At 45.0% G+C, this 13,875-nt stretch overlaps 1 protein-coding gene across 3 annotated transcripts in view; it reads left to right on the forward strand.

Annotated features, from left to right (window-relative positions):
• The window catches only part of SLC1A4 (solute carrier family 1 member 4), a gene marked incomplete at its 5' end in the record, with an annotated part of 36,741 nt that extends 27,296 nt beyond the window's left edge, over positions 1–9,445 (forward strand). The window contains 2 exons of one of the 3 annotated variants that reach the window (XR_013956679.1): positions 122–3,856; positions 3,963–9,445. Coding sequence is in view for 1 of the 3 variants with exons in the window: in XM_080616460.1 (XP_080472586.1) it covers positions 122–356 (235 nt within the window). Of the gene's footprint in view, positions 1–121 lie in introns of all 3 variants that reach the window. The other 2 variants (XR_013956680.1, XM_080616460.1) reach the window with 2 other exon arrangements.
• Between the last annotated feature and the right edge of the window lie 4,430 nt (positions 9,446–13,875).

Here is a 13,875-nt window from a genome sequence, read left to right on the forward strand (position 1 = left end):
TGTGTAGCTCCACTGAAGCCAGTGGATCAGCAGGGCTGAATCAGCTCTCTCCCCTTCTTGTGTTGTAACTCTCTTAAGCTTAAAGCCTGCTGCTTTGTTTTTTGTTTCTGATCTTAACCAGGGACCGAACCACCACAGTTGTGAATGTGGAAGGGGATGCCCTGGGAGCAGGCATCCTCAATTACCTGAATGAAAAGGAAAAGAAAGACAAAGAGCAGGAGCTAAAGGAAGTCAACGTAGAAGCAGTTGCTAACAGCAAGTCGGAAGCGGAAACATCGCCTTTGGTAACCCACAAAAACCAAGTCTCCAACACGAGCAGTACAGCAGATCCTGAATCCAAGGAATCAGTATTGTGATGAGGCCGTTTGTCAACACGTGTCCTAGAGGTGGACCAGGAACTTGCTAACGCACCTAGACCTTTGCAGTGCTAACAAGGGCTGGATGGCTCTTGAAAGCTTTCAGTTCCAGTCTGTTTTGGGATATGCTGGCCTAGGGAAGGGGAGGGAGGTGGGGTGGGCAGAGAAGGGGTGTTGAGAAAGAGCACTCCCTTTATAGTAGTATTTTGATAATTCCTGTGTGTACACGTGTATGTGCTGCATGCGCACACACATGTACATGTACGTGGAAACTGCCATTGAAACTTCTGGTTTAACAAGGCTTCTGTTAGTAAAGGCTCATATGGGTTGGAGGTGAGGAAGTAGACAAACCCAGTATGTGCTTGTGATAGGGAAAAATTAGTAAGCTTATTGTGCTGCTGTTCGAATGGAGATGCAGGCTAGAAACTCCAGAGGGGGAGAAAATGTTGCTTGAACTTAGTTTCTGGCCTGGAAACACGTATTGACCGTTACTGACACGATATGAAGCAACATTTTTCGCCTCCTCCTCTTCCTCTCCTGTTCTCCAATCCCTTGAAAACATCCAATATGTCCTGAAAAATAGCTTTTTTTTTTTTTTTTTTTCCATATCTGAATTAATAGCTTGTTCCATTCCCCCCCTGCAGCGCAGCTCATAGCAGCTTTTCTGCCTTTTGGTAAGTCACTCCCAAACTTTGGGACCAAACATAGCAGATCTTCACGCAGATCAAGGACTGGTTTTCTCCTTTCCTTTAACCAAGCTGTTAAGGAACAAAATCCAGAAGAAACACAAATTTTGCTAAAGTAATCCCTCAGGGGCTGAAGAAAATGTAGAGTCTGTTCCAGCATAAATAGGTCCGAAAGAAGCTTGCCTGTGACAGCATCAAGAGATCAAGAAGTCAGTTCCCTTCATGAAAACTCTTTTGCTAGCACGCTATGTGCTGCTCCTGTTTATTTAATGGGTCAGTCCAAACAAGTTACGTCATATCCCTCTTCCAGCAAAACTGAACAGGGGAGGAAAAAATCTGAGCACACATCATGTGGGAACTGACGACAGGGAACTCTGAGTGATAGCTGCAAAGGGAAAGAGGTGGGTTTATAACCCCACGTAGGTCAGTGATGTGTGTGTTGGGGCAGCTGCGTACCTGTTCCTGGAGTCTGGTCCTTCTATAAATGTTTTTCTGGCAGCAGCTTAACATTCAGTACTTCTGGGTGGTGCTGGGCCAGCGTAACATGTAGTGGCAGATGGCAACCTTTGCTTGAGGCTGAGCAAAACGCTTCTGGGTTCTGACTCCTCCTTTTTTCCTTTACAACATACTTCCTGAATTTGCACCCTGAACCTGAACACAGTCCAGCAAAACTCATTGCAAAACTCCTGTCGATTTATCTGGGCTTTTTGGACAGCACATAGTCATGAAATTATATCTGTGCATATGCCAAGATTTGCCTGGACTTGCGACACTTCCCCTTGGCTACTTTAGCAAGATGACTGCGTAAAGTCAGTCTCCACACTGTTAATTCAGCAATACGCATTTACACTTAGCTTTGATATAAAGTAATGCTGAGTCTCCCTTTTTTTCTTTCTCCTGTTTTGCTTCAGAGGAAGCTGTCTTGAAAGGATACCCAGCTGCTGATGCGTATGTTCACGGCACTAGGAAAAGGCACCTCCAGTTTCATGTGCTTAATTTGCAAAGCATCCTTCCTGGTAAAGGGACACAATGAGCGTTGCAAAAAAGATGCTCAGAGTGAGATGTTGCTGCCTCTGAGGGAAAACTCAGTGAGTGCGTCAAACGTGGCTCTTGAATCATGTGCAGGAGGGCTGTGCAAACAATTGAAGTAGGAAAGCATTAGTCAGCCCACTGAGCAACTGCAGGTGGACTTTCTTTTTAACCAGTTTATTTATAAGCATGTCCACAAAATTTGGTCATTCCTTGGCTCATCTTCAGAATGGAAGGAGACAAACACAATTTTCTCTAGGGATGTCCATTGCCCACTATTTATTATTCCATTTTTAGCAGATCAAGACTTGCTGAAACTTTGCATTTCCTTCCATTAGATTCATCCCAACTCCTTTCAACTCAGGAAACCAAAAGCGCTCTTTGTAGCTGACAGTGAAAGTCAACAAATAAGAAGTGTTTTGAAAAATGTTGGAAGTTTGAAAAAATGGGTCTCAAATCCCTTTTTAAAAAAAAAAAAACCCAAAACCAAGTATTTATTTGAAAAATCTGAATGCACCAGAACCCCAAATACTTTGATTTTAAAGTAGTATGTGTCTGTCTCAAGGAAGCTGAAAAACAAGACTGTTCTTGTGGGCTGGGTTCTGTAGTTGCATTTTATCCCCCATCAGACAGCTTAGCTCCTCTGATGCTCTCCCTCACCATGGCACATGCAGCTGGGATGAGGACGTGAGAGCAGGCAGCACTCTCACGACATTTCCCATGGAGCATCACAGCACCATTGTAGACTAGAATATTTCCCAAGTTTCACTTTTTTTAACCCAAAGGCTGTCATTGCCCACAGTTAAAAGTACTCTCCTGGACAAGTCCAAAGGCTGGGCTTCCTCAAAGGCAGCGCCTTCCCATTGCTGTGTGGACCTTTCTTCCTTGTGGTGCTGCAGCTTGATTGCACCTCACTTGTAATAGTGTGCCGTAGGCTGCGGCACATTCCTGCATCATAGAATCATCATGGAATGGTTTGGGTTGGAAAGGACCTTATGATCATCTAGTCCGAACCCCCTGCCATGGGCAGGGACGCCTCACACTAGACCATGTCACCCATGTCCTTCTGACAGTAGATCCCAGGAAATGGTAAATTAAAGCCAATACCTAAGAGTCATTGTAGTATTTTCCAGTATGCAGAATCTCAGAGTCTTTGCTGAAGGATGCCTCTCCCAGTCCCTACTAGTGGATTGCTACATTTTGCATCAATGGGAATGACTAGTCCCATGTAAAGCTTGTTACAGCAGTCAGATTTAAGGAGGTCAAATCCTTCTCATAGCAAGAATTTAACCAAGGAAACCTAACACTCCTTCTCCTGGAAACAAGTGCTGTGGGGTTTACATGAATCACTAGTATTTGGGTTTTAACCAGAAGTCTGTAATCTTACCGAAGCTGTACGCCGTGCTTTAGACTTATAGAGGTGCCAGTTCTGTTGTTCTTGCACAGCAAGAGGGATCTATGGAAGCAGGAATGCTGGGTAGCTACTGCTTGTCAAAAGATCTTCTTTGTCTTTTCTGTGTCATCTGTGTCAGAAATGGCATTTCTTGGTTTTCTGTGATGTTCCCATTCCTCATGATAGCCATGCTGCATCTCCTAGGGCTCTCCACCCGGCTTCACATTGTTTTTTTCTTAAGGTACGGATGTGAAATATCCAACATTACACTCCATTGGACTGTAAGATATTTGACACATTCCAAGAACTGCCCTTGTAACGATGTGAATCCTGATTGAAAGCCCGATGAGATAGAAGACTTGCTATGCACTCCAAGTGGTCAAGGTCTTCAGGTAAGGCCATTGGGAGAGAACTGAAAGGGCTGTTGAAAGGGGTGCGTTTCGGCTGCTGTCCTTGACCTGCAGTGCAGTGTGTTACACTGGGAACTTCCTATTTCAGCCTCACTCCAGAGGCTGAGCTCAGAAAGTGCTCAGCAGCAGTACAGGTACAGCCGGTGGTACCTGCTCTGCTCTCACCCAAGCACTCCAGAGCCTGGTGCCGGTGTGGTACTTCACTCCAATGCCTCTCGACTGGACGTGTGTTTTATGTTCTCCCAATGTGACTGTACAGTGGAAACCTTTAGTCAGTTGCTGCTTCTTTCAAGAGGAAATAAACTCCATCAAGAAAACACTAATTTTTTTTCTTTCTGGTTTTAGTCTGTTTCTTTAAGGTACAAATTCTCTCCTTAGGAAAGCAGACAAACAGCTGGGGTCCTGCACTCTAGTACAGCAGTTGCTTCTGGGGAGAAAGATACAGGTATATGGGAGAGACGAGTTTGCAAGCCTTTGGCATATGCACTCCCATTTTGTCTCTGATGCCGTTTATTCTTCCACTTCTACCTTCTCTTTTTCAGTGAAGTTTATTTGACTATTTTGGACCATCTTTTATTTATTCTTCTTCAGGACTGGCTTTCCACTCCATGCTTTATCTGTCACTGCCTTATCTCATCCCATTTCCTGGCATGCCCGATGCTGGTTTTATGTATAGGATGCTCAGGTATAAACAGGAGAGTGGATAAAGTTTTGAGGGCTCCAGCTGGTCATTGGAAAAGCAGTTTGCATTCTGCCTTGCTATGATGTGCTTGGTATTTCAGTAAAGACCCATTATTCCTAGGAACCAAACTTCAGCTGGGTCTCGCTGGTGTGTTGGTGATTACACTACAAGAGGCAGTAATTACAAAGGGCTTTAAACCCTTCTGGGGGTGTCTTGTGCAATCAGGGTGGGTTTTGTGTTGAGAACAGTCTAGGGCCAAGCCCAGAGCTTCCCCTGCAGGGATGTGACAAACGCCTGTGCTCTTTGGACATAACAGAAATGTGGAGCCAGCCAAAGTGCCACAGGAGCTGGTGAAATAACCTCTGCTTTGTCTTTTCCAGGCAGCCCTGTTGCTGCCTGAAGAGGCTGGAGGGACAGTATGAGGGGCAGGAAGGTTTCATATGTACTTGCTCTGTTCCTATACTCTTGCCTGGGCATTTGCTGTGGCCAGTGCCAGAGATGGATGTGACTCAGTGTCACCATTCTTAGACTCATTCTGCTGTGGTTCCTTTGTATTTTACAGCAAGAACACAGATGTTCAGGCAGTTCCTCTTTCAGTCGAGTTGAAGGCCCTGGTATCTTTGTGACTGGGCACTCTGCCGTATGTTGTAGGTTATGTCCTCGAGTGCTTTGAAAAGGTACAAACCCACCTCCTCTTTCTGCAGAGATTTGCAGTCCCCACTCCTGAGTCTTCGCTCTGCTCCTTTGCTAGCACAGCACATTCCACCAGCCTCTGGAAAGCACCTCCTGTTGGGAATCATCATTTTTAATCCTGAGCCTCCCACAGGCAGTGAGCAACGAGCCTCAGGTAGGAAGTCCAAGGACCAAAAGACAGGACATTTAAGTTTACAGATGCTTTACCTGTGTCTCACAGGCAGTAGTGTGGAGGATAGCGAGTTGCAGTGTTTGGAGAGCACTCCTAAGACAAAGAGCACTAAATCTTAAATAATAATGAACTTTCCAACACTGAAGGGAATCAAATAGCTAAAGTGTGCATCATGAAGTCAGGATTGCATTGTGTTACAGTATGAAGGACTGATGGAAAGGAGATACAGTGTATGCATTTGCTGGGCTAACTCAGGGGAAGCAGGGGAGCTAGTGTCAGTGTGAACTGCATTTCAAAAGGCAGATGTGATTACGTCAAGGGGCACAGTGCCCTGTATATCTGCCTCTTTCCATCTTCACCTCGCGTGCCATGAAAGCACAGGTTCAGGTAAATTAACAGACCTCACCATGAATTCAACATTAATTAGGAGCCTTGACGGCTTAGTTTCTGTCTAGTTCCAGTGGGAGAGAGTGCTTTTCAACTAAAAGAACAAGTTGTCTTGTTGACAGTATTGGTGAAAACAGTGGAGGAAAAGAAGGAAGAGCTGGAAGGACGCAGGGGGAGCATCGCAGAAGGCAGGGTAACGAAATGGATAAAGAAGCTAAGGCCTGAAGGAAGCATCTCTCCCTTGGCATTTCAATACAGACAGCACCAAGAAGACCGCAGGCATCTGTCCAGCATGTAGCAGAGGATGCACATCCCTGCCCAGGGATTTGCAGGGAGAGGCAGACACGAGTGCTGGTGTTTCTGAAGCACATCGTCACTGAGCCACAACGAAGCATCCAGCGTGTCAGCGTGGAGCTCTGATAAGCTGCTCGCGGCTGCCTGCCGTGACCACAGACATAACGGTACAGTTCTGGATCAGGGATTGACCCACATTCCTCCTTGCAGGATAGCTAGGACAAATGCTCCTCAGATAAATGCATGGTAGCCATTGTTCTCTGGGGACAAAGACCTTGTTATCTATGCAAGCATATTGATGAAAGCCATGTTCACTTGCTGCTTCAGTGTCAGGGAGGAGGGAAAAGGGTATGGCAAATGAGCTGCAACCTTTTCCAGGCATTGGGCAACACATTGAGACAGTTGCCATTGAGTACTTTAAGTCTGTTGAGAAGTGATCAAGAGCCCTGTTTGGCTCCTGTAGCTCTCTGTCTTCACATCCAAGCACCAGCTTGGGAAATGCATGTTAACGTGGTATTCATTCTCTGCATGGGGTCTTCACAGACATTTGTGACCAGCAGGCACCATTTCACAGCTGCAGCAGTGAATGCAGGCAGAAAAAGGTGAAAGAATGCTTCCTTGAGTCACGTGAGGAGTTGCCAGGCAAGCGAGGAGCAATCTTGAATCCTGAAACCAAGTTCATTTTTAACTATCACCTCCCTAAAAAAAACTAACGTCTGCAGGTTTATAAATACATTTGAGTATTGATACATAGCAGTAATAGCAGTGTTAGTGCAGGGTAATACCTTCCCTTTTTTGGAGGAATGGAAGAAGTATAGATGTAAGAGAGCTGTCTTCCTTCTAGGATGTTTCTTTAATGGAAAAGGAAAAAGGAAATCTCTTTCATTTGAGAGTTCATGGTACGGTTCCCTATCAAATCCTGTCTCAGTGTCAGCAGTTGCATCATCCTCACCAGCAATGAAATCTCATTGGGTTTAACCACTCATCTCGGTGCCAGCAGGAGGTGAGGACTGTGGGCATCTCAGCAGACCAAGCGCTCTTGAAGTCCTGCTCAAGAAACATTTGTACTTGTCTTTCCCAAGGCCACAGATGCTGTTTGCCTGCAACAGGAACCAGAATGAGGAAATGAATCTGGAGCCAAGCCTGTTGTAATGCAAAGCTAACAGTGTGGGTTAAAGCCACAGAAACCAAGAAAGTTGGTATTGGATTAGATTCAGATCCTTAGGATGACTTTCACTTGCTCCTTCTGATAACACAGAGAAAGTAAAACCCTCCTGCAAGCATGTAACTTAGCAGCTGAAGCTAAACTGCATATGGCATGGTGATGTGACTGAAGTTAATTGCAGTTACAGGCTGCAGAAAGAAATCACCAGGGGAAAACTCCTCCGTAGGAAGCTGTTTACACGTGCCTGAATCCCCCTGGATTACATTCCCACAGAAAGAACTCTGCTTAGCCAGAAAAGAATACTGCAGGAGTTAACTGGACTGAATTGTAGCTTAAGAACCAGAAGGAATGCTACAAAATGGACGGGCCAGGCCCTTCACTAATGTGCATGAATGTAATTTCCTGAGCTTTCAATGGCCTGGGGGCTTGTGATGGAGATGATACCTACTTAGCAGCGTAGGGGTTTGGTCTGGTCCTCTTAAGATGGTCATGTTCAGTAAAGCAGCAGTAAAGGAACATGTTTAAAACCCGCTGGCTGTAACTAGAGTCATTTTTCATGCTCACAGTATTCTCATGCTGTGGTGCCCTCAAGCACATTGTCTTTCCTAGATAGTGTTGAAGTGGAAGCAAAGCTTCCTCATTTCTTAATCGGTTTTCCTTCTCTGTATCCCTCCTACAGAGTCTGCTGTGGTCCTTGGGAGTCTGCCCAGGCCCCAGCAGGACCAGGCTCCTATAGTACATACATTAAAGATATTAGAGTCCCATGTGAGGACATAGGCTGTCTCACACCCTGTTACGAGGGGATGAAGATGTAGCTTAAACTTTGGAGGAGGGACTGGGCTGAAGGAGGTCCTGCTTAATTAAGGCAGTACCTTCATGATGTTTTACAGTTAAGTCAAGTAACTATTGCCAAGCTAACCCAGCCCTGGCTGCCTCCCTGCGCTGCCCCACAGCATGTCCCTGCCCCTCTGTTGGCATTATTTCCCTGAAGACCAGTGGAGGGAATGTGTTGGCCATCCATGAATATTCCAATCTTGTATGAATATAATCTTATTTAGACTTTCTCCGTTGCTATCCTGGCTACTCTTTCGTAAGGTCATCCACATGCTGTAGGTGATGGAGACCACTTGTAGCACTACAAACAGCTGAGCGTATCTCTGCTAAAGGGAGATGAGCCTCTTTTGTCTGACTAGCTTCATGGTTATAGCAAACTGAGACTGACTCACCCACACCTTGTGAGGGTGAGGATTTTGATCAGGTTCTGATTAATCCCTCTACAGTCAGGGACAGCAGGACCATCCCTAGGACATGAGGAGTCTCCTTCTGCTGCAGAGGTATGCAATCTGCCTTACTATCCTTAAAGGTGCCTTGTCCTGGTTCCCTTCAGGACAAATTCCAAGTTGCTACTTGGCTTTGGAATACAACTATGCACCAAAGGTGAGAGACTCCGTTATCCCTGGAGACAGGAGGGAGAACATGATGTCCTGGTGTGGGACAGGGAAAGTGAGTTTCTTTTCTTTATCCCATAAGCTCTCTGTCAGCCATCCTGCCTCTGATGTGTGTATGCGTGTGCGTGCTTTTATTTCTACATGAACACAAATTGCTCTAATTAGGAGGGAGGATTCTTGTATTTTTATATGCTAAGCCATTTTGATTAATTACTTTAATAAATTGACAGACAGATGAACTCTGGAATTCGCTGCCATCTGCTCCAGTACAATTCACTATCACTGATACGAAGGTATCGGCCTTCAGATAAACCCTAGTGCTTAGAGTAACCACTCCATTGAATAAGTACTTGTGCCATGTGGATGTATTGATCCTTGTGAACATCTGTAACTATTCCTCTGTAAAAGCTATGGGTTTGATCCATGTGGCTCTGTATCAGCCTTTTTATTATCTACCAAGAACAGATGTATGTGCATATATGCAAGAACAAACCATATTGCTGTGTCTGGGGGTGTGTGACCCTGGGGTAGATATTACAGATGTTTATTGTGCAGTGTACCCTTTGGTGTAAAACCTCTCCCTGCCTGCCCAGGAAGAAAGCAGTCCTGTGGCTGAGGTTGAGATGCTTTGTTGTATTAGAAGGGTGACACAATAGGATGCTCTCTTCTTTCCCTTCTCTCATGGAAATGTATATTTGTTCTTTCTTTGTGTAGCTTCTCAACCTGAAATAAAAATCACTCCAAACAGAATTTACGTTTCCATATTTGTTTGGAGAAGATCCAGAGTTTTAGCTGGGTCAGCCTTCCATAGGCAGCTGTTGCCTTGCTGAACCAGGCTTTTGGGCTCTGTCACCAAGCAAGCTCTCTGTGACTCCTTTGGAAATGCCCCTGAATGAGAACTGTAACTTAGTACTCAAGTTCAGTTTCCCAGACTGTGCCCTTTGCCAGCGTGCCCCCTTTGCCTGCATGCTGGTGTCACTGGTTACCAGCATTCCACTCCATTTAACCCCTTCCCCTGGAATCCAGGGCAAGCCTACCCAGGGTAGCATTTCTCCAAGCCCTCTGCACAGGTACTCAGCTCTCAAGGGGCTTTGGGAGAGCCCAGATCAGTAGGTATTTGTACTGATGTGTGCCATAGTGGAGCAGCAGGGCTGACAGACCTGTTGCCTATTCTGCCAACCAAACAGACTTTGTTTCCTGGAGGAGGATTGAGGAGTGGGAGAAATCATCGAGCAACTCCTTTGCAATAGGCAACTGGAGTGGTAAGGTCAGGGTAATTCTGCATTCGACACACACAGTGAGCAGCGTGCTGGTTCCCGGACTAGAGGGCCTGGGTTCGCTATCAAGGTGGGTTTGATACAGCTTTTCCATTAAAAGCCTACAGATCTCCACAGGATAGATTTTATCCTGAGATGCACAAAGCAGAACATCACAAATCCTGAAGAAAATCTATTCAAAGTGTAGTGTGGTTAATTTCAAGCATGAAATTCTGGTCCCAGAACTAATAATAGTGCAATAGTTGCAAGAATTGCAAGCACCAGAAGAAAGAAGTGTAATTTGAAGACCTGCCCATGTATGACTTACAAATTGTGACTGGTGGTGTGCCTTGGTATGTACCTTTTATGAAGCCATCAATGTGGTGGCTTCCAAAAAGCCTATCTCAACCCATGGTCATATCTTTGTCCTCTCACTTCCTGGCTGAAACCCCAAGGAGATACCTGGAGGAATCCTAGACCAGCAGTTGACAGACATGTCCTCTTGTCCTCTTGCACCTTAGCCTCTGTCAGTTTTGGATACAGAGATGGCTGTTGCCTGAACCAAGCAGGTAAGCGGTGGTTGTCAGAGCTGTAGCGCCTTGCCATTTGAAACCCACGAAGCTTCATGAGACCTGTGGAAAAATGTGGAATGATCACTTGTCTTTAATGAGAACTGAGTCAAGACCTAGACTGAGTCCCAGCTGGCTCAAGCCAGACATTATTCGAGCTTGCTACGCATCATTACAGATAAATAGGTAAAGTTTCTTGCAATATTTCAACAGAGATAAAAGTGGGAAGAAGTTCTAATTACAGCTCAATGACCTTATTCAGTTTTCATAGAATCATAGAATAGTTAGGATTGGAAAGGACCTTAAGATCATCTAGTTCCAACCCCCAGAGGTTGTTTCTACCACCATCTACCAATTTGGCCATGTGCTCCTCATTTCTGCCTTCTAAAATGTCTGGGCAGACAATATACATTTGTCTAGTTCACACGAAGAGAAGCATTTCAAACTAAATATATAACAAAAGCCGCTGCTATTGTTGTAACTTAATATTTGCAGAGGAAATCCAATTACGGCCAAGGAGCAGATTAGCCCTTTTTGATTAGTTCTTTTATTTGAATCCCCAGTTTGTCTGATTAAGATAGATATAACCACAGAGAAGTGCTTTGTGAGTTAGTTAAAGGGAAGACAACACCACTTTGTTCTGCTGTGAAATGAATGGTTTGAGTCAAACAGCTAGTGTGGTAGAGCTGTGCTAACAGGTCATCTATAAAACATGTGGATGGATGTTATCTCATTGAAAATCAGACCTCTGCTACCTCCCCATTATGAGCATTCAAGTGAATGTACAAGTATGTTGTACCTCTCAGGTGTCTTGTGAGCTGTGACATGCATGAAACTAGCTTGACAAGCTTATGGCTAACTTGCTGTTCTTGCAAGTTCTTGCATCATGGGTGGTAGAGTCAAGCCATCGTGCTATGGAATACACCTGTGGTTTTAAACTGGGCAAGCAGGGTGGCAGCTGGAATTTATTTCCACATTTTGAAAGTTATCCTCATGACTGTAAGGGTTGGGTTTGCCAAAATATTACAAACTGGCTCTGAAACCTAGGACCGGAGATGCAACGCAAAGCCACTCCACAGGCTTGGGTAACAGGACTTTGCTGTCCCTGCAGGATAGCGATCAGCAATGCCATGCAAATGACTGTAATCACTGTGTCACCAAAGCATGTACACAATGAGGCAGATCTGGATTCTCTTCATCATATTGTGCTAGAGGATAACCAGATGGCAATGCCTACAGCTACTAGAGTTTGAGGGAGGCCTACCAGCATTCACAACTCAGTGGGTTAAGACAACAGCAACCAAATCATTAAGATTAAGCTTCCCTGGTACTGCAGCATTAATCAGCTCAAGTAATTTGACTCACCGAGCATCCTGAAGACAGCAGGCTTTGAGCTTTTAGCAGTACCATTCTTGCTGAGATAGAAAACCAGTGTGGCCAAACGCAATATGAGATCTTACAGAAGGGAATGCAGTATTTATTTACATTTTAAGCTGATTTTACTAGCCTGCACTTGTTCTCTTATAGATACAATTCACTCGATGCTCACAAGCAATGAAACATGGTTGTTCAAGTGGTCTGGCCCCAATCACTTGCACGCAACACACACAACAAGGGATGACAGCTGTCAGCTCTTCACTAAACCTCTCAATTTTGGGACAGTTCTTAAATAATCTTTAAGAATTGACAGTTGCTTCGTAGTGATCCTTGGCTGCAGTCTCTGCTCCTGCTGGGCTGCCAGGAGAAGGAATGGGAGATGTGATACAGAGCGTCTTTCACGAATGAGTTGTGTGTACTATGGGCTTATCAGTGTGCAGTCCTTCTGGGCTTGACAAAACCAACATAGTCTCAATTGGTTTTGCTGGGAATGGTGTCATTAGTTACGGACACAAGTTGTCCTTAACCTCCCTGCCCTGCTATTTCTTCTGATACTTACAGAAACGGGTCTTCATTCATACCAATCCCAATACCGCTTTTACAAATCTCATCACTGACAACTGGGTCCTGCAGATCCCAGCTCTGGTTCTGAAGAACCCCTGGATTTTGCTCATGACCACATACAAATGACAAAGGACCAAAACGTTCCAGTAATTAAAAGTGAAAAATAAGTCCCTCACATCCTCCACAGTAAAACCTCACGTTTACAAAGCAAAAATAATTCCAATTATTCATTTTCCATTATAATTCACATTGATCAAACGCTGCCACCAACTCCCGACCATCTGGCTCCTATTGCTTTCACAGCAATGTGTCACCTTCATCCAACAAGAGGAAAGCTGAAGCACCCGGACCACACGAACTCCATCCCCTTCATCCCCTAGCCCTGATCTGCGGCTGTGGGGTGCTATAGAGGGGCTGGATAGAGGCGAGGAGAGGCTTTGTCCTTCAACCTTCAAACACCTGCCTTTGTAGCCGGGTCTCTTGCTGCTGGCAGTCCATCCAGGCTGTTCGTGGTGTGATGGGTACATCGTGTGGCCAGAAAGGAGAAGTGCAATGTCTAGTTGAGCTTTTTCTTGGGCTAAATCCTTCCGCTCTATCCAGAAAAGCAACCAAATGATAAAGCTCTGAAGCTGCCCAGCTGCTGGCACTGAAGCTCATTGCTCTGCACTTCAATGTTAGCACTAAAATAGATGTCACTGTAGTTTTCCCTCTGTTCTTTATTAATCCTGCTTTATATGCTTCATTTGTTCAGCTGCCTTGGGTGTGCTTCAGTCTTATTTTCAGGTACTTCTCCAAAATCAGGAAGAAAAAGCATCAGCTACCTTTTCATGGGAATATTTAGCAATAGTGCAGTGGTAGCTATGATGTTCTACAAGAGTGAGGGAGAGTTTGTAGGCTTTCAATGAGCTTTTTCATGACTTTATGAAGAAACTAAAGCAACATGGCTCAGTTTGAACCTGCTTATTTAGACACTACTACAGTGACTGTCCAGCTGAAGGACTGGATTCCTCAGGGGCCTACCGTAGGTCCAGGACCATAATCAGTTAATTAGTGATACAAATGTTGGATCAGAGAAAATCTGCAGGTCCCACCTGGAAGAAAAGTTCTGGGAACGTGGAGAAGCGCAAGGCTGAAATTCATAGCAACAAGAACTGGGAGAGGGTCTGAGAAACATGGAAATTAATCTAGATGTGGGTAAGTGCACTAATACTGGTGGGAAATGGTAGATTAAGGAGCAGGATCAGGAAGTTAAGGGCAGTCAGAAGCATGAGTCAATGCCCTATGCTATGAATAAGGCAGATACTATACCAGGGTGTGTAAACAGGAATGCATCCTGGACTACCATAACAGTTTTGCCTAATTATAGCCAAGGCCATGCCGGAGTTTTGGACCAG

This window comes from Psittacula echo, assembly GCF_963264785.1.
Source record: "Psittacula echo genome assembly, chromosome: 4".
Taxonomy (NCBI): Eukaryota; Metazoa; Chordata; class Aves; order Psittaciformes; family Psittacidae; genus Psittacula; species Psittacula echo.